The 27,156-nt window shown below is 36.9% G+C and overlaps 1 protein-coding gene across 2 annotated transcripts in view; it reads right to left on the reverse strand.

The window, feature by feature from the left end:
• Positions 1–2,749: 2,749 nt before the first annotated feature.
• The window catches only part of SNX9 (sorting nexin 9), a 61,338-nt gene continuing 36,931 nt past the window's right edge, over positions 2,750–27,156 (reverse strand). For both annotated transcript variants that reach the window (XM_021532100.3, XM_021532099.3), the window contains exons 7-18: positions 26,190–26,274; positions 25,320–25,445; positions 24,919–25,036; positions 21,956–22,086; positions 20,436–20,539; positions 18,018–18,121; positions 15,231–15,308; positions 10,189–10,265; positions 9,095–9,184; positions 7,586–7,700; positions 6,162–6,253; positions 2,750–4,857 (exon numbers count right to left, since the gene is read on the reverse strand). In XM_021532100.3, coding sequence (XP_021387775.2) covers positions 4,810–4,857; positions 6,162–6,253; positions 7,586–7,700; positions 9,095–9,184; positions 10,189–10,265; positions 15,231–15,308; positions 18,018–18,121; positions 20,436–20,539; positions 21,956–22,086; positions 24,919–25,036; positions 25,320–25,445; positions 26,190–26,274 — 1,168 coding nt within the window. In that variant the 3' untranslated portion in view covers positions 2,750–4,809. The remainder of the gene's footprint in view (positions 4,858–6,161; positions 6,254–7,585; positions 7,701–9,094; positions 9,185–10,188; positions 10,266–15,230; positions 15,309–18,017; positions 18,122–20,435; positions 20,540–21,955; positions 22,087–24,918; positions 25,037–25,319; positions 25,446–26,189; positions 26,275–27,156) is intronic.

Consider the following 27,156-nt stretch of genomic DNA (forward strand, 5'->3'; position numbering starts at 1 on the left):
GACAAATGTGTGCTATGACAAGTTTATTAGCAAATTTATTTAAAAAATTAATAGTTGTTGAAGATGGTAGGTATAAAAGGGTAGCAGAAGTCTGTTGCTAACAGAAAATAATAAGTATTACATGCAGTCTTGCTTCAGCCCTGACAGAAGTCTGTGACATACAAAAATGTATTTTAACGGAATACAGGCACAGGTTAGAATATGGGAAGAACAATATTTAGTAAAAATGAGAAAGATGGCTTCAGATAGACAGCATCAGTTCAAAGAAACTAATAAATCCTATTGTGAAGCAATCAGTTTTTAAATCTGTAAATGAGAAGAACCTAGAGTTCAGAAAGTTCAGCAGGAAGGCAGTAAGAATACTAGCTGGAATCAGAAGGAACACAAAAAATTTAGGATAGTTTAAAAAAATCTGGCCAATCAGGAAAGATTAAAAGGCCCAGAAGATTAAAAATAGGCAAACACATTCTTTATAGGACAAAGAAATTAAGCCAGTTTAAATTCAGTATCCTAAAGATACTGCAAAATCTCAGAGTCACAACTCAAGTGCAAAGAGCCGGAGGGAAAAAAAAAAGGGAAAAACCAGCTAATCCAAGCTGTGACTCAGATGTTCTTTAAAACAGCATGGGTGTAACTGACATTGCCACGTGACAGAATGGGCGGATTGGTCACCAGCCAACCAATATATTTCTAATTCTATAAGGTTGTTTTTGTTAGGGCTGTTTAGACAGGAAAAGAGTTTTTTTTCTGCTCAAGTGGTTACCTTAGGTGCAGAAGAGTTCTAGGAAAGTACGTGAAAAAAACCACTGACCAAAGACCCCCTTGCCCCTTGCCAACTAAGCAGCCTCTGCCTGGTGCATGCACACGTCTTCATGGGAAGCCCTACAAAAGGCAGAAGCAGTGGTGGCAGGACACTTGCCTAGTGAATGCTTTCCTTGCTGCTGAATTGCACTTCCTGAGGCTGTGGAGGGAGTAATTTTGGCCAGTCCAGACTGGCAGTGTCTGGTGTATGTCAAACTCAGCCACAGTACAAGAGCTGCAGCTTTTCCTTTGCGAGAGTTGCCCTTACAAGTCTGTTAGTCTGAATTCCTTCTAAGAGCCTGAACTAGTCTAATTTTGGTAACAGTAAAATTGATGTATTACTTAATTCGGATTTACAGAATTGAGTGTATGTTTAGCAGAGTCCAGGACATCCCCTCTGGCTGTCCTGGCTGTCTCAAGACCCTGGCAGGGGTCTTGGAGACCTTGGCAAGAAGTCAAAAACAGCTGTAGCTTCAATTTTAGCCTGTGGAAAAAGATGTCAATTTTGTATGAGGAATTACAAGTCACAAGGGTTTTAGTAGTGTGATATTTGAACCAACACAGGGTGGAAAAGTTGAATTTTGGGATTTTTACAATGGGGTTCAAGTCAGTACAAGATGGAGTCACTTGGGTGCGTCCTAGCCTTCTCCTTTGTCTTGTCCTCCACGACTTGGTGTGATGGCGGCACTTTGCTATTAGTTTGAGATTCACGGTCTAACATAGGTGATGGGAATTGGCAAATAAATTGTAAACATACTCACGTAGTTTTGAGTATATAAGGTGGGAGCCGCTCAAGGCTCGGGGGTAGATGGCCATGGCTTCCTTTCTGGATATACCTCAGCAGGTCAGAGAAAGAATGTTATAGATCAGAAAAAATAAACAACCTTGAAAGCACAACTGGACGCATTCCAGGCTCCTTCTTTGACTGCATCGGACTAGGGAACATAGACTCTACGATCTCTTGGGGTCATCCTGACCATCGGAACACTGAGAGAAATCAACATATGTTATGGTAGAACTTTCTCAATTATCTTGTCACAGAAAACAGAAATTGCTCAGGAGTGTAAAAATTTCCAGACTCACATGAAGTTAGGTCTTATTGAAGAACTCTCTAATTGCAGTCAACAGTACACCTCCAAAACCACACCCTGTCACAGAGTCTGCTGCTGCAGTCTAATATCATGTTAGATTGCCAACAAGAAATGCAGGTATCCTTCCTCTCTGTACAGCTATATTTTTATTTTTAAAAAATGGATGTAGTTGCAGTAACAGAATATGCAATTAATGTATAAAGTTAAACCAAACAGCTTGGGCAGTTGATGTCTTTTATGAAGTCACTGGGCTAATGCCAGTGTTTGGCTCTCCCTGGAAGGAAAACATAAGCCAGGAAACAGTAGTAAGACTTGTTGATGCTGCAGACACTAATTATTCAGCAATGACAAACAAAACACAGGATAGCACTGCTCAAGCCTTGCACTAACTTGCTATTTCTGTTTTATGACTACATCTTTAGTGTGCACATTTTCTGTTTCTCCCAACTCATACTATTAAATGATGTCACTATTCATGTCTAATTTAAAAAACAAATATCGAAGACAATCAAATTTCTATTCTGGGTAAACACCATGCTGACACAAAGCCAGGAATACAGAGTAGCACTGTGCTCTACTACTTATTTGCAGTCAGGAGGGTTCCATCAACCATGAGCTGGACTGACCTGAATAAAGAAAGCTTACAACATATGCATAGCCTTTGCTGGTTTGCAGTCACTAGCAGTATTATACCATCCAGTTGGGATGCCTGCTTTATGGAAGACACATGGATGCTTCCTCATTCCTCAGCTGGCCCGTGTAAGCTGGTGAAAAGCTACCTGCAGGATTTGCCTAATACTGCATTCAACCTGTTAAAAACCAACATGATGATTAAAAAAAAATAAAAGATAAAATAGTCTGGTGGATATACATAAATATTTATTATCAGTTTAACTTCATTGTACTAGAAATCTTTAAACAGTTTGTTGTTTTCGGGTTTTTTGCGATTTTTTTTTTTTTTTTGTTTGTTTGGTTGGTTTTTTTTTTGCCAAAATGTTGCATCTGACACAGTTGCTACTGTCATAGCCTTCCCTACACTGGGAATGCAGAGCTTACACTTAAGATTCCAAAACAATCTATTCAAGATAAAGAGCTTTCAACTTTAGTGCATATGGAGCTATTTAAGGATTGGTAAAAAGAACCCCCTTCCCCCTCCCAAATGAAGAGTCTGTTACAAAGAGATTTCATTACCAAAAAGTGAATATACAAATGCTAAAAAAATGCTGGCTTGAGAAAGTGATTTCAGAATTTACTGTACACATTGTAACAATTTATTATATAAGCTGCTTCTACATGCAAGCAGATCTTACATTTGGTGTAAAACATTTATACACATTCTTTACAATTTGTACATATTTAAATGGCTGTATCAAACAACACTGCACTATGGAATTTTGGAAGCAAACTAAAATTGGGAGAAGAAAAAGACAAGGTTTATAAAAGGTGAACAAAACTCATGACACTGAGAAGCATCTAGACTTAGGCTTAGTCTGGTTTGGTTTGGTTTGGTTTCAGGTTATTCAGGCAGACCGAGATTTTCCTTCTAGCACAGAAATATAACACCAATGCAAAACAGAGTAAGGCAACTATTGAACTGGCAGACTGTACCCGTCACTTAGAATGGCTTATTGGTAAAATGCCTTTTTTTTAAACTAAAATATTTATTTTCTAGGCACATTCTAGTAGAAACTGCGTTTTGGCTTTCCTGCTTGCTTATGGCAAGAAATTAATTACTGTACTTGGTGCCCATTGTGATCACAGTTGATGGTGACTTTTTTTGGTTTGATTCTGTGAAAAGCCAAGGCCTCAAATGGTATTTCAGTAGTATGGAGGAGGATACTGAGTCACTTGATAAAAGATGATGCTCAAAGAACAGAGTTTGTGTAATAACTAATGATGTTATTCAGTACTTTTGTTGCCTTTGAGTTTGCATTAGAAGGCAACAAAAAGTTAACCTGAACCAATAGCACGCCCTACTACTACATGAAGACCTGAGCTTAATTGGAATTTGGGGATGTCTACTAGTTGGGGTTAGATGTGGCATTGTCCCCTCTGCTGAAACACTACAAACTGTCAGAGGGGAAGCTGGCCCTGTACAGCACTGAGAAACATCAGTGCCTTATGGCATGACATTGGGGGTGTCAAAGTGCTGGTATGGAAAACTATTTTTCACACTTTCCTGAATGGCTCGTTCCTTGTTTGGACTTTGTCTTCTTACACAGTGCATAGTGAAAAAGTGAGCCTGACATAAGCTCTGAGGTGATGCGCCACAAGAACTAGATTTAGTTAGAAGGAAAAAGAAGAGAGGGAAGAATGATTTATATTTACCAGAAGTCATACTGAGAGCAGGATGCCATGGCTGCATATGGGAAGAAAAACTTAAGAACAAAGCATTCATTCAGGAGATTATCACAACCATGTGCCAGAAACATACATGAATATAATTCCTCCTGGTTACTGAATTGCTGGAGAGCTCAACTGAATATAATGAGTATTAGGTCAACTTCTTAAGTTTGTCTGCTTTCCCATTTAGAAAAAAAGCTACAAATGCATCGCTCTGGTGTGGATCCACAATTTTTGGAAGAACATCTGACAAACAAGTCTTTGTGAAGTCCATGGCAACATATCAGTTTGATAATTTAGATCCCTATAACTGACAGCATTACACAGCTGTTTTAATTTAAATAATGATAAAACAAATGGGAGAGCTTTCAAGACAGAAAAGCCTTATTGTATGACTTAGGTCAATAAAGTAAAATTTGAAATAATACTTTTTTTTGCAACTGATTCTTGTTGGTTTGGGGTTTTTTGGGTTTTGTTTTTTTTTTTGCAAAGGCTAATAACTTTTTATTAGCATTGCCCCCACATCAGAAAAGCACTTTGGAGTTGTTCTATATTGTTGAATACTTCTTATTCTCTACATCACAGGAAAGCGGCTGAGTGCCTGCCTCAGCTTCTGTGCAATCTGAAACAAAGAAACAGAAGATATTTAATATGTAGTCACTTTACACTGTGCAGAAATATGATTTCAGGCTAAGAAATTAGGTGTTCCTTCATGTGATGAAAAACTGCAGGCATTACTTCAGATTTTGTGTATGCAGGACTCTCAAAATATTCCATGGTAACGACTTCTCATATATACACTTTATGCCTTGTTAATTTGGTACTTTCACTGCTCCAGTTGTTTTGGAGAAAACAGGGCTGTTATTCTGCCTGTCTAGCACTGCACTGCACCAGAGAGCTACAGGAACAGATTTTCCAGGAAGCCCACCTCCCTGCTGAAGCAAGGCTGAAATATCAAAACAGATGCACTGTGCACTCCCCACAGTTCTCATGGTAGCCATGACCCCACATGTGAACACCTACTGGGGGAGAAAGCATTGATAGAAGAAAACTGGTGAGGCTGCAACCAAGAAGGATTGAAATAGACTGGACAAGAGGCTGAATGATGGTAAGGGGCAACCTATGCCTAACCCCACCAGATGTGTCAAGCAAAGTAAGCAAAGTGACCTGATGGGGGACCTACAGTTATCACCCACTAAAGATAACTCTGAAGCTACACTGGCAATTTTTATAGCTGTGAAGGGGCACCAGTTACTTATGAGACTCCTTTTAGTGATAAAAGTCAGGCTGCAACACATTCAAACTCAAATGGTTTTACCAGGATATCATATTAGAAGCTTTGTTCTTGGTTTATTTTTAAAAATCACAAAGGATACATGCATTAGAACACTGTTAAATGAGAATTACAGTGGTAGAGAGAGTGCTCAGATTTAAAATATTTAATGTCACCTGAAACATTCCTGTCCCTCCTGCCCCACACTTGTATACATCAGACTTTAAATAACAAAAGCTTCCATTCTCACTCCCATCCTATGGGAGGAAAGTTTTGTTGAAATGTTTCATTGTTCTGTTCAGTGCAGCAGGCCTTGCTTGAACTAAATCAGAGAACTACAATTCTTTGTAACCCTAATACTGGCATTTGAGGGGAAGAAAAAAAATCAAGCTATCAACAATGTGGTTTCTGAACAGTGGTTCTTAGTTCTAATGGGTTTATTGTAACAATCATGTACCTAGGACAGTATCTATAGGAAAATATTATTTTAACTCACTCCGTCAGTTTTCAGGGTTCTTTCAATTCCTTTTACAAGTTTTTGTTCAATTCTTCAGATATCTGCTCTGTGGGAGCATGGATTAAACCCTGTATTTCCTGTAAAAGTAGCAGCAGAGTACATGCCAAGCAAACAGTGCTGAAGCCCTGTCCCTTACCGTTTCATAGAACTGTGCCTGCTGCTCCAAATAGAGACGAATGACGCTGTTGTAGTCATAGATCCGGTTACTGTGGAAGTGATTCATCTCAGCTGCAATCAGACCCAGGAGACAAATTATTTAACAGAAGCATTTATAATTAGGAACAGTTTCACTCAGTTCAAGTTAGTTACTCTGCAGCAAGCTCAGTGTCCAGCCCTACCAGCAGGGGAGGACTGTTCTCATGCTTCCACAACCTGTTCTGCCTGCAGCACTCAAGTTATAGTGGAACTGTTTGTCAGATTGGTAGCGCGTCAATTACACACCAACTTGGGAACTTCCTGGACAAAGCCAGGTTCTTGTATTACAATACTCAGGTGCACAAAGATTTGATAAAAAATACAATCAGGATTTTCTTCTACTGTGGTAATTGTTCCTTCCTGAAGGGTTTCAAACAGAATTTTGGCTTGGACATTCAGATTTCTAAGGGTATAGCTATCAAGATGTAAGCCACAACTGTAAATACTTAGCTCAACAAAAAAGAACAAAAAAGATACAACCAGTAATGTGTGACTCCTTCTTGACTTACGCTGTTTCAATAGATACTTGAGAAACAGCATTACTGAATTTGTAACACCTTACACCAATTTCTACATCTCTTCTCAGATCACAGCTTATGGCTGAAAGAAGTTGTTAAATATGTTTTGGTATGTCAATGGAGGGAGAAAAAAAATGCTACATTGTAAAAGTCATCCTAGACGTCTCTTCCACAATTACCACACATAAAACACAATCCTCTTGCATCACTGTGACTAAGAGGAAGGAGATGGGGAGTTTTCTTGGTTGCTTTTAAAATCAATTTTGTGTGCTGCTCTGACTTCATCACATAACATATCAAGTACTCTTAGCTTTAAATCATCTAAAAATGATGCAACCCCCTCAGTAATCTTATTCAAGTCAGTAACAGGGTGCACTTAATGGCTTGATATCCTGCAGGACTGAGCCCTGACTCCTCACTTTGCCAATTTTTCTAGTGCGGTGTGCTACACCTTCTATTTAAAACACCTCTAACCTAAAGAGGAAAAAGATCATCCAAAACACATCCAGGATATAAAGATCTTATCCAAAAAAAACATGAATCTCAGCTGGGAGATGTATTATGTCTGACTAAACTAAAAGTCAGAAAAACACTTCTGCTAATGATGACCTGCTTTGTGCACCAGGGTCCATGTTTTTAATCTGAGATATTATCACTTCCAAAACAAAGTATCAGCCTGGGGAATTTCTTTTGGGGTTTTTAAACTGCATTTTCAAAATATGTGTCTTTTGCAACAGCAATGTGAGATTTAAAAAAAAAGGAGATGCAAAAATAACTGCAATTTAGAAAAACACAGAAGTCCTCCAGAAGTCTACAACACTGCCATTTAGCTCAAAATTTGGTTTACCTTGTAGTGCATAAGCCATGGTGCTCACACGTTTCACCATGTTCTGTTTGTCTTGTGGTGTTATTTTACTGGTTGCAACTAACTTGTCACTTTCCTTCACTCTTTCTATTGCTCCCTGTAGAAACAAAATGCAGAAAGATTAAAAGAGCAGTCAACTTAGGGGTGTTCATAGTAATCTAAAATGCCACTAGCTACATTTTGAGTTTGCATTCAGTACACGTATGTACGCAAAATGATCGATTCTGCCTTCTCACATTTTCATCCAAAGGTTGTTATTTCATTTTATTGATTCCAAGAGTCCTTGCAAACAAACACAGGCATGATCAGAATTATCAGCAAATTGTGTTTGGTACAGGCAATAATACACAAGGATATATACAAAAAGGACAAATGGACCAAGCTACAAATTGCAGATGACCAACATAGCTGACATTCAAAAGCTCGTATAACCATCTTTGTACATTTTACAAGAGAAGGCAACATAACACTGTTTTTCAAGAGATTACAACTCATTGCAATGTATAGCCATTGATTCAGGAAAATCCTCGAGTCACACAAGTTACAAGCATAAAAAGATATGCCTCTCCTACACAATGCATTTGTGCCAAAAAACATGCAAGAGAATCTATTTACATGTCTCTTGGCAGTAGGCCTATGTTTCAAGTTTTAAAAACATTTCTTCTCCTTTTATGATATTTTCCCCCAATGATTCTGTGGGATGAGGGACTGCAAATGTCCTGAAGAAAGAATACACAAATCTGATATGCTTTCATCTTTGTTGCTCTCAGAAGTATATTCTAATATTCTTGTTTTATACATTTAATACTTCAAGTGATCAAAAATCCTAACCCCACATATTTGTGCACTTGTTTTAATACTTCACAATATTTCGTTTCCTTAAATACATTGCAGCAAACACATGATCGTAAGAAAAAATCTATGACCAAAAAAAAAGGAAGACTATCCAAAACTACACACCATAGATTTTGTACTACAGAAAGCAAAATGGTTGGGTTTTGTTGCTGGTATTTTGTTCGGGTTTTTTTTCCCCAGAAATATGAGAGTTTAGCTCTGGTGTCTGGTTCTTGATATTAAAGAAACTTCAATGCAGTGCAATACTATTTATCACATATCAGCAAGCCAGCCACGCAAGTGAACATAAGTTTTCCTACAATACTCATATGGTTTTATGATCAACTATCACATAAGGCTCAAATATTACAAATTTACACTACTGCTATTCACCCCACTGGGACATGAAGTCAACCTGAAGAAAATCATGAACCTTCTACCGCTCTACTGTAGCAGAATGTCGTGATATTCTTGAAAGAATTTCTAGTTTTTCTTCCCTCTAAGTACTTTTCATTTTAAAAATCAACACACCAGTGTCACAGAAACTTACAGTGTTTCAGCAGCAGGGGCCAGGCTGCTGCACAAATGCAGGGTGCCATACCACTTTTGCTGCTGTCCCCACTGACTAGCCCTTAAAAAGAAAGGCCCTTGACATACCTTATGTGCTGCTATGATGTCAGGGAAGCAACCAAGAAATCCCTTATATTCATGATTTGTTTCCATCAAAAAGTGGAGATCTTTCTTTGGCTAATAAACAAAGCATAAGTGTAAGTAAATGTACCTGTGGCAAATTAACATCACAGAAAAGAAACTATGATGCCACAAAAGGGCAAAGGGGAAAAAAGGGAAGGAAACAATTGAGAAAACCCAAAACAAAATATTAACTGTTTATGCAAGTTTTTCATAGATGAAAAGGGTTTTTTAAAAAATATAAGCTTTTTAGAACAAGTCACTGAGCACCATTGTGCAGATGCCTATGTTCTTTGTTTCATTTAACACTAGCTTGTGAAGTGATGGGGTTTTGCCTTTTCACCCAAGAAGAGCTTCCAGTACAGTCTCTCATTACATATACAAACATGTACATGCACAGGTGCATCTCCTTAGTTGTCAATGTAGAAAGATGTTTTAAGAAATTTCAGACTCAACTTTGAGATAAAGAGGATCTGCATTTTGGAGACTTTAAGTATAACATGCTAAACATCAATTTTAAACATCAAATTGTGTTTCCAATACCAATCAAGGTTTATTTAAGCCAGACTTTTACTCAAGCAGGCAACTGCATGTCAAGGCAGTGAAGCAGGTTCAGTACACAGGTATTCCCCCACATGGAACAACAGCAAAATCTGGATCCTGTAGACATGTGGGGAATGAAGAGGGAAGGCAGAAACTCTTTCCTTGATTAAATATCATTCTTTTGTGTCAGTAATGAAGACAGTTCACAGACATAAAAAAATGAACATGTTTAAAGACCAAACAATCATTTTAATACTTTAGAAACCAGAAAGTGGGCTTTCTGACCAATAGAAATCACATCTCTGTTTGTCCTGTTTGCCCTCTCATCACATTCCCCCTGAGATGACACTGAGTAGAAAAGAAGATGAAAATGTAGTTAAAAGTGTTAACAGCAATTTAATTGGTCTATAGCACTAGCAGCTATGTTTTAATTGAAGAGGAAAAAAGAAAAGTCAGAAATAATCCAAATAGCTTATATGTTTGTACACACTACACCATTGCATTCATAATATTCCTACCTGATCTGCTACAAGACTGGCAATTTCTTCGTAAGTTTTCCCTGCTTCTGTTATTGCTCCATTGAGATCAGATTCTCCTAGAAGTAAACATCAGTGTGCTAATTACAGTAAGTCAATTACAACAAGAAACTTGCCTTAATTCAAGGCAAATGTATAAAATAGCCTAATAACAAATGGCTAGCCATCCCTTTATAACCAGCAGAAATAAAGAATTAAAAAAAATACATGAACGGAGGAAAACTGAAGGTCTTGTAGAAAATAAATGTTCTACCACAGTACTAGCACTACTTACTTCCACATTTAATAATTGTATGCAGTTTAAGTACACAGGTATTCCTCCACATGGGGCAACAGGAAATTTATCAGGATGGAAAGGAAGGAAGAATGAGGAGGGCTACAAAAGATGGACTGACAAAGCTGATGTGCTACTAGTCCTGAGCTCTCTGACAGTCCTGGACCATAACTGTTCAAAGGTCAGAGAAGCAAAAGGAGGCTCAAGTAACTTTTTTCCTTGACAACAAGACTTCTGATCCTTTAGGGAACTCTTAGATAATATTTTCAAGTTCTGTCAAAATCACTGGTTTTCAGAGTGAGTTTCTAACTTTCATCTTCATATGAAACAGATCAAAGGGCCCTGCAATCTATGCTTAACAATAGACATCACTATAATTCCTAAGCTAGACAACACCACAAGCACTCAAAACACTGTATTACTAACAGGACAGGCTACGTGGGAAAAAGATGGAAACAAGCCTTACATTCTTGTAAGTTTCATGCCACTTCACCTTCCCATCCATGTTAGCTTGTCCAAAGCACGAAGTCAACAGTACAGAAAGCAAATTGAGGTAGAGAGTAGAAAGGCGAAGGTATAGTTTGCAGATGTCAAACTTCAGTTTAAGAAAAAAGAATTTTCTTATACTTTCAGACATGTCTTGCTATCAGGCAGTGGTTAGTCTTATCAACTTTTTGATTTTATTCTATAGATATTAATCAGTGACTTAATTGAAAAGTACCATAGATTTCATTAATGATTAATCTGAGCATTAAAGTATCTTATTTTACTACAACGTATGGTCTAATTTACATCAGAGATTTATTACCTAGGATTCCTTCATTTTAGCATGTCCTAAAGGAAACAAGGTAATGACTGAATGTTGCTTCAGTTCTATCAATCGATTCCTACTTTCCATTAGATTGGTTTCATAAAGTCAAAAAGCTGTGAGGCAAAGTGACCAATCCTAAGAACTAATCAGTCCAGTAATAAAAACACTGCTAAACAAAACATTATTTTTCTCCTATTTTGGCCTGTTAGGATAAAATAAAAATAAAACCAACACTAATTCCTAGTGTGAGACTCACGAGGTACACAATTCATAACATATCTTTACCTTTCTTCACATCTTAAACAATTTTAAAAAATGGAGGGTGATCAATTTTACTATTTCAGGCTTAAGGCTTAAGTATTTTCAGTATTTCGGAATTCATTTATCTGCTCAGAAATAACCTTGAAGTAACTGCTGCTTAGGCAACTGACTCCTAGATTAAAAAAAAAAAAAAAGGAGGAAGAGTATGTATGTATATTTAAGTTGAACAACAAAACTTCTGTAGTCACTCAAAGAACCTTCATAGAGGTTCAAAGGATCTAGACAAACCCTCTCAAAACCAATCATCTTTAATTTTCAGTATTCTCAGCTTCTGAACAAATGTAAAGCTGGAAATTGCCTTTTTAACTCAGTCTGTGAAAGCTGAGTTGGGTCCCAGTGCAAGGATATATCAGGATGTCAGGGATTCTTTAATCAACGGAATAGCAGAAGCCCCAAATGTTGCTGACATTTATAACAAAATTATGTTGGTGTTGAGTACGTATATCCCCAGAAGAAACAGAGAGGGCCTATAAGCATTGACTGAAGGTAGCTATAAAAAGAGCAGTTAAAATGGCCAGTAATATTCTACAGATATTTCAACCCAACCAGAAGAAGAAATAGATATTTTCATTGATTTACAGGCTGCATATTGTCATAAGGAGATGAAGAAAGAAGTAAAACTATTGAGGAGCCTTTTGGAGATGTTTAATAGAACATCTCTTAGTAGTTCAACTGCTTGGTAAATGCCAGTGATAATCATTTCAGAAGGAATACACCAGACATATTGGGGGAACTAATACTCCAAGTCTTGGCTGGAACAGATGAATTTTTTTTGTCAAGAAATAATTTTGTTTTCTTTTAAAAGTACATTTTAATATAATTCAGTAGGGAAAATCACAAAGTTTGGTTTACTAGCAGCAAATACTAGCAGCAAAGCTTTGCTTGATAAGTACACCTCAGACTGATATATTCAGCACACAAGCAGCTTGTAAAGCAGGATTTGCCTGTTGCTAGCTGACAGGATAGCAAAACTTGCATGTAACTGCCTAACAGAATTCCTGAGGGGTGATGTAGGATTAGGAGATCTTACTATGGTTGAATGGCATACCAGTCATTCACATTTTCTTAATATAGGAGAAAGACTCCTCCAGATTTGGTGCCGCAAAAGAAGCCATGCTATTTGGGGCTGTGTTAACCTTAGAGCATCCTGTGACACAGTAACATAGGCAACATATTGCCAGGCTGCAGGATACTTCCAGGCATGTTCTGGTACTGTCCAATATGCATTTTTGGACCAGGATCATGTTTGCAAAGTGCACATTCTTAGAACCAACTGGACAATACATAAGCCCATAGCCAAGTTAAATCAGAATCTCTCAGTGTGTCCTTAATAATTTTAAAGGTACCCTTGCCTCTGCAAATATTCCCTAACACACACTAGCACTGTACCATGAGAAGGAGCTAGAATGAGTCAGATTAACAAGTGTATCTTGCCTGGTGAAACCTTAAATATTTTAGGCTAGAAATTAGGAGAGAAGGCAGTAGACATCACTACACAAAGCTTTGCAGAGCAAGCAGGCATCACTGATGAAAGTGGTACAGGCAAAAAGACACATCCTATCCTAACTATGCAAATGAACCAACTAACAGTAAATGCAGTATGTCAGAAGTCAGCTACCAGTAGCTAGAAATGTTTTTGTCATCAAATCAGTCATTGCAATCATCAGAGGCCTATATACTTAAACTTTCAGAACACTAGTATTACAAAAAATATAAAAAACCAACCCAACCAAATAAAAAAAAAACAAGGATGAAGAGATTCATCTCCCAGCAGAAACTGAACAGTGTCCTTAAGCATGGCTGAATGAGCCATTCCTATTTACTGACAGTCCAGAAAAATTATACATCATACTCATCCTAGCTACTACTTCTTCATTGGAAGCAATGTCTTTTATATACTGAGATCTGGAAAGCTGTGCCCTATCAGTTTAAATCCAGGTGCTTACATCTCTTGCAGAGAGTCTGTTTAATCCACAGATCTGTACCTGATGGAATGATCATGAGAATCCATACATAAGCAGCAGGCAAGATAGACTGAGACAAGCAGTGATTAAGCCATTTAAAGCCACATCTGCATCTTACTTGCTCTCTCTTCCTGGGAACTCAAATTAAAATAAAAGAATCCCATCTATTATTAATTTGGAAATAATATAAGGGCACAAGTTATTGAACAGAGCAAAACGTGGAATCAAGACAAAGGCATCTGTAGGAAGGGTATTTGTCTCAACAAGATATGTCAAGCTATGACTGGGCAGAAAGCAGAGAGACATACTTGTCTTGTTCCCAAACTATCATAGGATCAATTTTTTCATACCATTCAAAGATGCTGGAAATCAAATCAAAACTCTCCTTTCTAAGGCTGATCTGCAATTTTATGACATACTGTTTTCCTTTACCCTGGCAAAAGAATGTGCTAGACCCCGATCAATTTTCAGTCCTTTCCAAAGACTTCTTGCTACAGATTTTATCCAGGCAGGATTTACAGTTTTCTAACCCATGCTAAGAATACATAATCATGCAAATCCCCTATTTCATTTTCACATCCAAAAGTGACTTTTTAGGCAATATGCTATGCTCAATTCTATCTAGGCAGTCGTCCTGTTGAAGTACAGGACACAGATGAGAAGAAGCTATGGGGACAGTGCCTATTTCCAATACTTCCAGCAGCAGAGAATCTATGTTTCAAAAGGTTGCATTTTAGTACATCATTTATGGGGCAAAATGTTTTAAGATTTTAAACCAAGAGATAAATGAATAGTCAGAGTACGTACTGGTCAACTAAAATTTCTAAGATTTTTTCTAAGGAAACATTTCAGGAAGCTTCTATGCTATAGCATTTAAGGTTTTAGAACACAGTAATTTTGCTATCAAGTATAGAAAGAAAAAAAACCAAAACCTCAGACACCTTTGAAAGGAGACTCTCGGGGAAAACTGACTCAGCAGACACCCTCTATATGAAGAAATATTTTCCAGTTGTCTGGAAAACTTCAATAGCACTTAACATATTTTAAATTTGGTTTAAGATGATATTTTAGGAAAACTTTGAGCAATTTATGATCTCCTTTTCCCTCCCACAACTTTAATACCTAACATGACATGCTCTTTTTCAGGGCTCTTGAAGGAGAAGCAAAGGTGAAGGACAAGAAAAAGCTACAGTAGCCAACCCTCCAGCCTACATAATGGATTATAAAACATTGTAGTAAATTCTCCATCACCATGTGGAGTAGTTGTATCATGAAGTCACACAATAGTTCTGTGACAGCTATTTTCAAGGCCCCATTTTCTCTCCTTTCCCTTTGATACCACAAAAATGCTACAGCATGTTTGGCTGGTTAGGTCAGTCACCAGATTATATATTAAGAGACCAAACTAAACTCTTCCACCATCACCAACCCACCACAGGATTGTACAGTGAGAGAAAACAAGATTATTGCAGACTAGAAAATAAAAACCCCATAACATACACAAAAGAAAGGTTTCAGATTATTTTTCAGAACCATGTTTGACATCTAAATCTTAAAGAGGAAAGCATTAACATCTTCAGAAAAAAAAAAATGTGGCATGATGTAATTAAAATACCTCTTTTTAAGCAAAGTACAAATGAAACTATAGAAATACCTTGGTATCCACTAGTGCTAAAGACCAGTGCCAGGCTCTGCAATGCTTTTCCTATCTTCTGGTATTCCTTGGGTAGTGCTGAAAGTGGGAAAAGGATGAGGAAAAGAGGGGAAACAAAAGCAAAAAACCAACATGGGTAAGTGAGACTAAATCTGCAGCATTTCCAAAACTTGGTGAAGCAGATGTCAAAAACAACTAGATTTTACATTTTCCCTAGTGACACATTTACAATCATATTCTTTACCCCATCCCCTGCTACACATGTTCCAAAACTGGATAAAGCAATTGCAGTCTGGATTCTTAAAAGGTACAAACAGTTAGGGAAACAGTGTGTGAATGCTATTAAAAAAATAATAAGTCTCATTGCATTTCTATCTCAGACCTCCTATGTATACAGTGAGATTTTTTTCCCCTCCCCCTCATGGGGGAAGGAAGAGGGGGAAGTGCTGCAGTGTGATATTGAGAATAGATCTCATTAATATTTTAAGAGAGGAGATTATTATACAGACCCATAATACCTAAACTCACCTCAATTAATGAATTTTATATTTAAAGGCACTAGAAACCAATATTATCTAGGTATAAAAATTATGCAAGTATCTAAATAATAAAATTGGTTTTTTATAATCTATTTATTGAACATGCATGCATAAATTACTCCATCACAATTACATCAATCAGCTGTGATTTATGAGTGCATTCATTATTAACACTTTGAGCAGCACCACTCCAGAGGCCTAAAAAGCAAAAGCAATTTTTTATACGCTGCCTATGCTAGAAGAACAAAACTCCAAGTAGATATGGGTTTTGTTATCAAATATTTGTATTCAGAGGGTATACTGCCCAGGCAAATAGAAGTTTTTTAGCTGTTCTGGCATCCCACAGTATTTCTACAGAAGAACACCTTTGTGTGGTATAAAAAACCACCACAAAACCCCCTAATCATCATCCCACCCCAACCACCTGATTTTATTAATTATCTTTGATCAAGCTCTTCTCCACAAGTCAGACTGTATATGCTAACTGGTCTGTCTTACACTATGAATACAATTTAGAAAACTAGAGTTCTGTTATCAGCCATTACACTCTGAATCTCCAGATATTCAATCTCCAGTGGAAACTTTAGGGAAGACGCTTTGGTTTCTTTTCATGGGTATTTAAGAAGTTTCCACTATCAATTATTTTAAATCTCACTGAATGGAAGGCATGTAACTATTGCTCAGGAAGTGCCAAAACTACTTCCGATTAAGAGTCAAGTCTAGAGCTGACAGGGAATTTAAAACCTAAGAGACTACTAAAATTTTGCATGTTCCAGTTTACCAGTCTCTTTTTTTGTATTCAGTATGAATGTCTGGAAAATTAAAAGTTTTTTTAAAAAAAATTGAATTTTAAGATTTTAAAAAACACAAATTGTATTGCTGTATCTATGCTAATGAATTAATAGTTGTAAGTATTAAAAGAGTCATTCAGTACCCAAAGCACTAGTGTTGTAAGTTAAGGAACACTAAACTTAGCATAAAAAAATACTGAATTTCTAGTGTAAGCACAAGTCACAGCCAGCCCTTGGTTTTATCATTGCTTCTGTAACTGCAAAGCAATGCTGTTTTTCTAGCCTCATCTGAGGAAACTTATTCCTTCCCCTGTTCTCCACTTTCCCCTCAGTATAATTTGCTTGTGAAGCAAGATCTGTAACATGTTAGTGCTCTGTCATGTGTTAGACTATTTTTGTCCAGCAGGAGGGTCAGTAGTGTGTAGAAGAAAACTCATTCAGAGTTGAGAAATGTAAATAATTTAAAGTTAACATCCTATAGATACAAAAGTCTAATGTAATCACTTCCAAGAGAGAAGGAGCTTCTACACTACCCATTCTCTATGGTCAGCCCCAAATATTCAGCTGTAGTGTTTGATTAGTAAGAGGTAAAAACTTAACTCAGGAGATATACTTCACGTTCTGGGGACAACATTTTGGGGTTTTGTGTGGGAGTTAAAAGGAGAGTAAAAAAAAATTAAGGTGGTTCAAGGAGATTTATGTGATAGGTCTTTGGTTGCCAGACACTACAGCCTGCCCTGAAGTGTTTCTTATTATGATCCTCAGCTGTAGTACCTGCTTCCTTTCAAAAGCTGCCTTGTGGTGGCCACAAACACTGAACACTGCTGTGGACTAGGAAATTAGAGCCCAGGCAGAGTCATAGGGACTTGGTGTGAAGTTCTGCAACCCTAAATATCTGTGGGAAGGAAGAGACAAGATAGGAAAAAAAAAAGAATTGGGCTAAAGATTAAGTTAGAATCAAGTTGGTTTTTCTTTTCTTTTTCTCTTAAACTCATTTCATCTTTAAATCACTCCTCCTAGCATGCAAGGATCCTAAATAAGTGGTTAATAAGATGCAATTATTTGAAAATATAATTTCATCAAATAAACAGGTCTATTTTGCCCATGTCACTAAAATTCAAATAAATGAGCAATATATGAGAACAGGTCCAACAAGGGCTTCAGCTGCATCACTAGAATTATTTAACTTTAAGTATTTTTAAACCTATGGGCAGGGAACAAATATTTCTGAAATAAAGAAAAAACCCCAATCAACCCAACAAAAAGCCCCACATCAAACATACTAACAAAAAACTTGCACAATTTTTACTCTGCGACTTAAAATAGCCAGAATGCCATACAATTCCCATGATAATTTAGGAGTTTCTTTAAAGATGTGCCTTGAGTTATATACATTGAAAAAAAAGAAGAGTGAAAAGCACCACAGAAATGAGTGCTGAGTTCAGAAGGACACTTACGCCCTGTACACCTCTTCCAGTGCTCTTGTCCCACTGTCAGCAGCTCTTTAACTCCATCATCCATTGCTTTGGTGAACCTACCCACTGCATCACATTTCTGTTCTCTGTGGCATTTTGAAAAAGCGAAAACAAAAGGCAGTTTAATAGATGCATAATGCTAACTTTAAATGTAATACTAAAATGTTAAGCAATGTCAACTCTGTCTCAAAAAGTATCAGAGATATAAATGCATTCCTTGAAATTTCTGCCATGTCACTGAATTCAGAATTCCCCTCTTTATATATAGGCATTATTTGTTCCATTTTTCCTCCTCTGTTAGAGTGCCTTGTAGACACATGGCACTGAACTAGCACTCTTATTATAGTGTAATAGAAATAGTGAAATTCATACAACAATGAAAAAATAAAAAGAAAATAACTGTGTCAGATATTTTGATAGAAGTCTAACATAGGCAAATAAAAAGTAATATAGCAACTCTCCTAGGGAAATATATATGCATACTTTCATATTATATTATCAATATCATTGTGCCGAGTTGCATTATAGAGAGCAAAAAAGGAGAATTCTGAATTAGTATGTGCCTTTGTATTCCTCTTAAATCATGTTTGCATGCAGCTATCAGAGTTTTCCATTAACACAGCACTGCATACACAGCAGTGATTTGTGAACTCTACAGAAGAAAACTAAACGTATATTTTATAATTTCATACAAGATTTATTTAAACTGCATCTGATCTTTCAAATTATCTCAGCCAAAGCCTGCATGAGACAGCTGTAACAGCAAGGGGACACTGAGTGACTCCCCAGAGCCAGGACAGCAGCTCCAGCTGTGGCCCAACAACCTAGAGATTCCCACTTCCCCACCAGCACTTTGTTCCTCAGCTGGAAACCATACACACAGTTATTTGCACAAAACCAGCACCTGGGCTTTTTAAGAGGCTCTTGCTTTACTTCTCTTTACTCAGGGGCAAAACATCCTGTAATTTTCTAAGCTTCATATTTTATGGTCTCAAGATCACTGAAAATGCTTATGAACCTGTGCAGGACTCCAAAAATACTAGCAAAGTTGTTCAGTAAAGAACATCTTCACACTGAAGAATCTAAGAGTTATTAAACAAGCTGCTTTGTCTACGTTTTAAGTGGAGTAATGGCTTTCAAGACTCACACACACTTTTAACAGCATTTCCATGCACTAGAACATGTGGACATCTGAGATGTTACAGCCACCCCTGCAACTGCTTGGAAATAGGTCCCCAGTACTACTCCAGGCTGCCAGCCCCAGCCCAGGAACCCATCCCCCTAGTGAGTATTCTCTTGGGGCTGGTGTGCCCTCCCTGCTTGGGCACAAACTGTTTAGCAGACCACATGCTGGGCACTCTCTGCCAGGAGTGTGTATGTACTCTGGGTAGAGCATCCTCCCTCGTATTCACCCCTCCAGCTTTTACACCGCTGGAATATACAGAAATCACACCACTAAAGCGAAGTAGTCAAGGTTGAAGTGTAAGTGACCTAAAAATGTGCATGCTTTTCTGCTGGTACAGAACTGCTGCCACACAGCCATTACATCCACTCAACATGCACTGCATCACTTGCATAAAGCCTGTATTGGGTGTAGATACACTACTGCTTTGCTACTAAAAACACTTCTATTCAGTTTATCCACACGTACACACAAAACATTATCCAGGTTTCTGTGTTCCAGAACAGTAAGAAAAGCATGTCATACATACTACATCTTCTAAGAAAAATTTCTAAGCCTAAAGGAGTGAAATAAAGGCTGGATTGTAAATCCAGTCTTTAACTCTGTGAAACCCAAAATTTTATCACCTACAAAATATACATTAAAAAGTGCATGTATATGTAATATACACATATATAAAATAAATATATCCATTTGCACTTCCAGAATGAAATGTGACAATTTAAATCACTTTTCATTTTTAATAGCTTTCCATGGATTACAGATATTCAAATCATACTGTGCGTACATTACATACTATTTTACAGAAACTGTTTTTTTTATTGGTCCATCTACAATTATCCTAAACTACTTGGTAAGTTTAGCATGTTTTGGAAGTGTTGAAATATTAAAGATCAAAACACACTTCCACAGCCATATAAAACATAACTCCATTGGATCAGTACTCTATCCCATCAACTAGTTTTACATAGATTGTTTTAGGATCAGCATTCAGCCACTGAAGTCAAAAAGACATCACATAGAGTTCCACCAAGTATTGGAGTGGTTGATACAAAAATCTCATTATTTAAACACATTTTCAGCTCTGCCTTGATGAATACCTCTTCAAATCCATGAATATACACGTACATTTAGTATCTGAGTTTTGGATTACATCAGCATCTGTTGTATACCCAGATGCATAATACACATACAAAAAAAAAAAAAAATCACCTTACATTTCTACCATGTCCAAGTCAGGAGCTTCTGGTTCCATTGTAGAAAAGATCATGACTCCTACAGTTTCATCTTTTTCTGCCTTCCTCTTTCCAGTTTTCCACTCCTTAAAAAGAAGGAAAAAAAAAAAAAAGAAAAGAAAAGAGAGGCTCAACATTTGACACCACTCATCCTTCTTTAAAGGCATGTGCTTAAGGAGTGAATTAAATGTTTAGGAGAACTGTTAATCAATAGACCACCCCTGAATTAAAACCTTTCATTAAGAAATGAAATCTTCAGAGAAACCAAAGCTTTTTACAGTTTCCCAAAGATCTCCCTCTCCTCCTTTGTGAACTTTGTTATCTAAATTCTGGGGTCAACAGACCCTTCTTGTGTATTACTGAGATACAGCGTAAGAACAATTATATTCAGCTGTCTCCACACATAGGATAAGTCCCATATCAGAAGCTGCTCAAGAAGATCATGAAACTATTATGCAATTATTATACTAAGTTCTTAGTGGTTAAAAGTATTGCAACATCTGTTCTGTTTATACATCTATAAATAAGAAACTAAGAAGTGCTGACTAGCTGGCAGAATTATACAACTCCCCACTAACCATCCAACTAGCATTTCACCAGGACTAGTACTCACTATGTTATTAAGCCTCTACTTACAGGATCACAGAATAATTCTGGTTAGAAATATGTTGGTAGTTCAACTCAAAACTGGTCAGCTGTGACCTCAGTCACAGCAGACTTGAACCTTGGAAATTTTTAAGACCAGATTGGAAAATTTACATTTTCAGCAAATTCTATGTGTATTCAAAAGTATGAATATTTTGAGGAGAAAGTAGCAGAGTTTTTCTGTTTATTTCCTAATTAGTATCAGAGCTGGAGCTCAATCATAAAGAAACCGTTATTTACTAAAATTTACTTACTTTATTTATCCTTTACTGAAGATATTAAAATCTCTTCTTAAAAAAACATAATAAAGTGTGTGTGAATAAAAAAATGACTGTTTATATCAGATAAAGCTGCAACATAGTGCTATTACAACCCATTTCAGTGGAAAAACTGTGGTTTTGAGGGATGGGGATGGGGGCAGGGGGTTGTTTTTAAATATAATACAGGATCAGGCACAACCTAAATCTGCTATGAATTAGCTTTTGTTAGCAGAGCAGCACCACTCAGAGGATCATAGGGATTACCAAATCCAGCAGAAACAGAGCAGGGCAACAGCCAGAAGGGTTTTATATATGCTCCCATTCTGCTGGAGGATACAAACTGTCCCTTGAAAGACAGGCAACAAAGTTACTTTGAAGAGCACAACTGTGTGGGAATGGTGTGTAGCATTCCACCAGAACAATTCTATGCCTTGTTTTGATCAATCAGCTGAGTTAGGAATCCCAGCAGTTTCCAGCCCAGCACTACTGCCCACAGTGGGGTGGCTACAGCGCCAAACTCTTGGTTTGAAGGGGGAGTGTGGGGGGACAGCAATTCCTCAGTCTCAGTTTGTGTGTGAACCTTATTTCATTTCCTACCTTCTCATCTCGGAAATTGAGAAATTGCTGGAAAACTTCACTCTCTGACACAACAGGATGGCGACACATTCTCGTCATCCAAGCTTGCAGCCTCTCCATGCGCATTTTGATAAATTCTTCTTCAAAGCGCCCTGTTACACATTGAACAATAATTGTTACATTTACAGGCTAGTACCTTCAAATTTCTTTTTTTTAAATTTAAATTGAAATAACCTGTAATTTATCTGGTGAGTTATTAACAATTTAATGACTCAGAACTTACAACTATCACAGAATCCTAAGTTGGAACGGACTCATAAAAATTATTGAATCCAACTCATAAATAAATGGCCCATTATGCTAACAAATGAAAAGAATCTTAAATTACAGTATATTGATTACTGATTGAGACTTCTCATCCTTTTTAAGATAGCCACAAAATACTACAAAAACCTAATACCCACCCACAATTCAAAAACTTTTTTTGAAAATACTAATAAACTTTTGGATGAAAAAATTAGGTATTCAGATGACCCAAGAGAAAAGCCAGGCACAGGCTTGGAAGGCAAGTATTTTTCTGGTACAGTTTAGTAAAGCCTTGGTCAATATGAGGTTCAAAACCATTAAAGAAAAAGTAACTACATTCCAAGTTGCCTGTACAAGCTAACAAAGCATTGAAATTAAACTAATCAGAAAACATTGAAATTGGACTGCTCAAAAATATTTGAAATTACTCAAATACAAATCACAGATTTAAAAAGCAGTCCCCTCCTCTAAACATACTTCCCATATAGGTAAACTGGGAAAAAATAAAAAAATATCAATACATCATATGCATAAACTGGTTAGAATATACACGAATATGTAAGACTGTAACTGATTTTTTTGGTACTTAAGATATTTTTAATACAGACTAAAAAAGAGCCATTTTTTTCTTAAACCAGTCATGCATCATCACTGCGTATTCATAAGAACCTTTTAGTTTTAGTAGAAACTGTCATCTTGGGAGAATCCTTTTTAATTTAAAAAAATGCATGACATCAGACTTCTATAGCATACAGTGAACGGGATTAGTAAGGAAAGAGAGATTCCTCCAGCACCCAACTCTTCCGATTTCCACAGCAGCACAGATGACACGCTTTGAACACATGTACTGTTCCAACATAATTCTACTGCACAGTTACTATGGCAGCAGATCTACAAAGTTGAGGTTTTTGTGGTTTGGGTTATGTTTTTTTGGGGGTTTTTAGGTTTTTTGCAAATATGGAAATTAGCAAGACTAGCAGGTAAATAACAGAGCTAATGAAAAATGTAATTTGTGTATGGGCATTTTTTCTGCAAATTAGCAAAAAAAAAAAAAAATCAAACACCATGGAAGAGACATTCCATATCCTTCAGTAATTCTTTGCTTCACTTTTAATCTATACAGAAATCTCTACAGCATTCCTGCAAAGAGTGCAGAACATCAGAACAGCAGCAGCTGGAAGTTACATGGTGATCATTAAGCATATCATCACCAGTATATCATTAAAACCAGGATCCTGACAAAGTCAATCCAGAGTCTTGTTCTGTCAAGACAAATTGACAGAAATGCTTTTGCAGTCAGTCTGCAGAAAGAAGTCTCCTAAACACAGCGAAAGATAAGCACTGTTTTTCCAGTTTCTTCATATTTCAGAAAAAGAGACACGCTTTTTTTTAAAAAAGTATTATTTTTTTGCATGGGGCAAGGTATTCTCTCCCACAGATTCCAGAAGACAGAAATTCACAGGCAATGGATTTTGCCAAGATGTGATGCCAGACTCTTGGGTCTTTTAAGATATAGTTACAATGAAATCTAGGGACCCCATCATGTCTTCTGGTTTCCTGTTAACAGACATGCACATGTTTAATAAAAATGCTGGTCAATTCTAAACACGAGGCTAAGGGGAAGAAGTCACTTCCTCACTTTTCAGTTTCCTCGGCATTTATCCCAGCAACTTCATCAATGCTTAGCTTTCTTCAAACACAGCAGAGCTGCTGCATTTTGAGTGATGCCCACAGCCATGTGGTTGGCAACATGCCGATGCTTGTATGTTTGGTTTTGGCTGTTTATCTTAAACGCTGTATAATATTACCAGAAAACATACAGGTGGAAATGGGCTAAAGTAATGCATTTTCCTCCTATAGTGGTGTCTGTTCTTTCCTTCACAGGCACTTTAGCCTATACTTGTAGAAAATAAGCCAGAGACTACTGAAAATGCATACACATTGTCATATTCTGTTGCAATGGCTAAACTTAAGTGCATTTAAAGGACCCAATCCCACTTTTATTGAAGCCCAAACAAAAGATTTCCACAGGCTTCCGACAGTTTGGTCAAGCTGAACTAACATCAAACCAGAGCAGAACACTATTTGAATGAAAGGTGCTTTCTAAATCAAGTGTGAAATCAAGCAAGAGGAGAAACAGCTGCAACATTTCACCTGGAAGCAAAAAATCCCCATCCCAACCACTCAGAGGATTCTCCTTTTCCTCTGGGAACTTTGTGTCAAAGCTCCTACAACATAACATATCAAATGCAAAAGACAAAAGCCCAAACAAAACCAAACACAATGCACATTCTTCCCCAAACCTCAAAAAAACCCCAAGCAAAACCATTTGCCCAGCCAATCAGCAAATACAGAATATAAGTAGCTATCTCTTTTCTCCAATAGTAATTATTATCTCACATAGTAACAAGGGGGGTTTGTTTTGCTTTTAATTACCTTTTTTTAAATCACTAGACTAGATAATTGAACCTGAGTTTTGAAGTGATTCTCATAGTATTGATCTGTTATTATCAATCAGTTATAACAACTCATCATAAGCTATGAGTGGAGAAAAGCTGGGGTTTCTTTGTCACCTTCTTTAAAAATAATGGGAAAAACAAACAGTAAGAAACATGAACCTTATAAAAATCTGATTTCCTTATTTCCCATTCCATGAATTCAGAACTGGGAATAATTACCTGTTACTTGCTTGTCTGGAAGAGAAGGGATTGGAATGGCTAATCCAAATTTAACCAGGAGCCGCTCATACAACCAATCAAAGTGCTTGTATCTGTGGTTGACAGACCGATTAGTGTTCTGTAAGAGAAACACAACTTTGAACTTGGACAGGCATCTACACACAGTCACATGAAACAAGCATGATCAGAATGGTAACCACATGCAATGTAAATGAAATTTATTAATTAGAGCCTTAATAGAGAAGAACTTGAAATTCTAGAAAAAAGAAAATCTTTGGGGTAAAAGAATTTGACAACTACCACTTACTCTTGCAATGCTCTTACCAAGTCACACAATTTCTATTTATATGTACAAATGACACATATTTGTGAGACAAAAGATCCTGTTCAGATACACTTACAGTGCAGGTCAGCTGATACTCAATGTAGCTCTTGAGACCATACATTTTAGAACCTTTTTTGGGATCTGCCACCACACAGTCAAATGTAGAGGTAGGATATACCCACATTGGGCCATAATCGCCAATCTGTAAGAAATTGCAAATAGTATCTTTAAATACATCATGTTGCACTAGCTGCAAACAAGGGGACAAATATCTTCTCTCTTCACTTGAGAGCTTCCATTGATTTTAGTGAGAGGCTGAGTCTGGAAGCAGAGACGCTTCTTGCAATCAGGAACAAAAGACCACAGTTGACTTTATCTTGTGTATTTTACAATTTTTACCAAATAACAAAGGAATGGTGAATTCTAGGGCTTTTTCAACCACATTTTGCTAGAACAGCATATAGACAGAAGAGTTTGGTCTTCAGATCAGAAAATGACCTGACCATCAGGACTGAATATTACAAACCTCTATAAATGTAGCTCCTACATGTAACAATCTAGATAACAAACAGGCAATGTAATGCATTTGCTCTGCATCCCAATCCCAAAAAGGCATATGTTCATCACAAATAATGCAGATACAATATGAGGAAAAAAGTACTGAAAATAATTGTCATCATCATACTTATGATTTTTATTATGACAGTTCTATTTCTAATTATGTGTTCAGTACCAGTTTCTTCTGACCCAAATATATACAGCAACCTTGAGGATAAAAGTTTAGTTGAGAAAATAGGGAAAGGTGAAGAGGATTATAAAACCCAGCTAATCAACCAACCAAAAAAAAAAAAAAAACAAACAAACAAACAAAAAAAAAAACAACAAAAAACAAAAAACAAAAAACCCTACGACCCACACAGAAAAACTATACACAATCCCAACTTACAATTATGGGAATTTTTTCTTTGGGTTTTGCTAGCTGCTTTGCCAACAGATACTGTTCCATTCCAGGTTTTGCAAATCCAGGAAACCTAACAATAAAATTAAGTGATTAATTAATTCTCCTTCCTTTGACATATGCAATACTACCTGACATTACAGGAAAAAAACCCTACGTATTTCTCAAGCATAGAAAATAGTTTATGTGAATTACTGTAACAATCACCATTTTGCACTGAAAAAAGCAGAAAAGTTTTGGCTACTGACATCCAGGTTTTTCATGTGTGTCTTGTGTGTGTAATAGGCTCCTTCTTGCGGAGCAAAGTGGCTATTCCTGCTCTGCTGACCATCATACCAAACATTACAGGAAGACACAAAGTAACATCTATCACTCCTGCAGCCCCACCCTCTCTGGAAACACCACACACACACAGATGCCCATGCACCTGAGATTTTGAATTACAAGAACTCAATCATCTGAAAGAATGATAAACAGAAGATCTATCAAGTGCTTCTAAACATGAGTTATCTTAAATAATTTATTCACCAATTAAAAGAAAGCCAGACAACCACTATAATATTCCAAAAGTCTTACAAAAGTCTTTATAAAAATCAAATGGTGGTTCTCTTTCTAATTAGGAAGATAATTAGCCCTTGAAGTATTGCCAACCTGCTTGCAGAAACCCAAACAGTATAGCAGGACTTACTCCACAGACAAAAAAAATCTCTTAAAAAAGGTATTTTTGTGAGCTTACAAGTAAACAATGATGTATAGGTACTCATGCAACACTGGACACAAAAACCCACTGATGAACAAAATTAACTAGTCATGCAGAGACAGTTGATTTTAGTTAAATACCTAAGGAACCATTATTTTAAAATCCTTTTCCACTCTGATTTCATCCACTTAGAGATTACCACACACCAGCTCTCAGAGGAAAGCAGTTTTAGAATAAACAAACATTAAGCTGCAA

This window comes from Lonchura striata, chromosome 3 (genome assembly GCF_046129695.1).
Source record: "Lonchura striata isolate bLonStr1 chromosome 3, bLonStr1.mat, whole genome shotgun sequence".
In the NCBI taxonomy this organism is placed as follows: domain Eukaryota; kingdom Metazoa; phylum Chordata; class Aves; order Passeriformes; family Estrildidae; genus Lonchura; species Lonchura striata.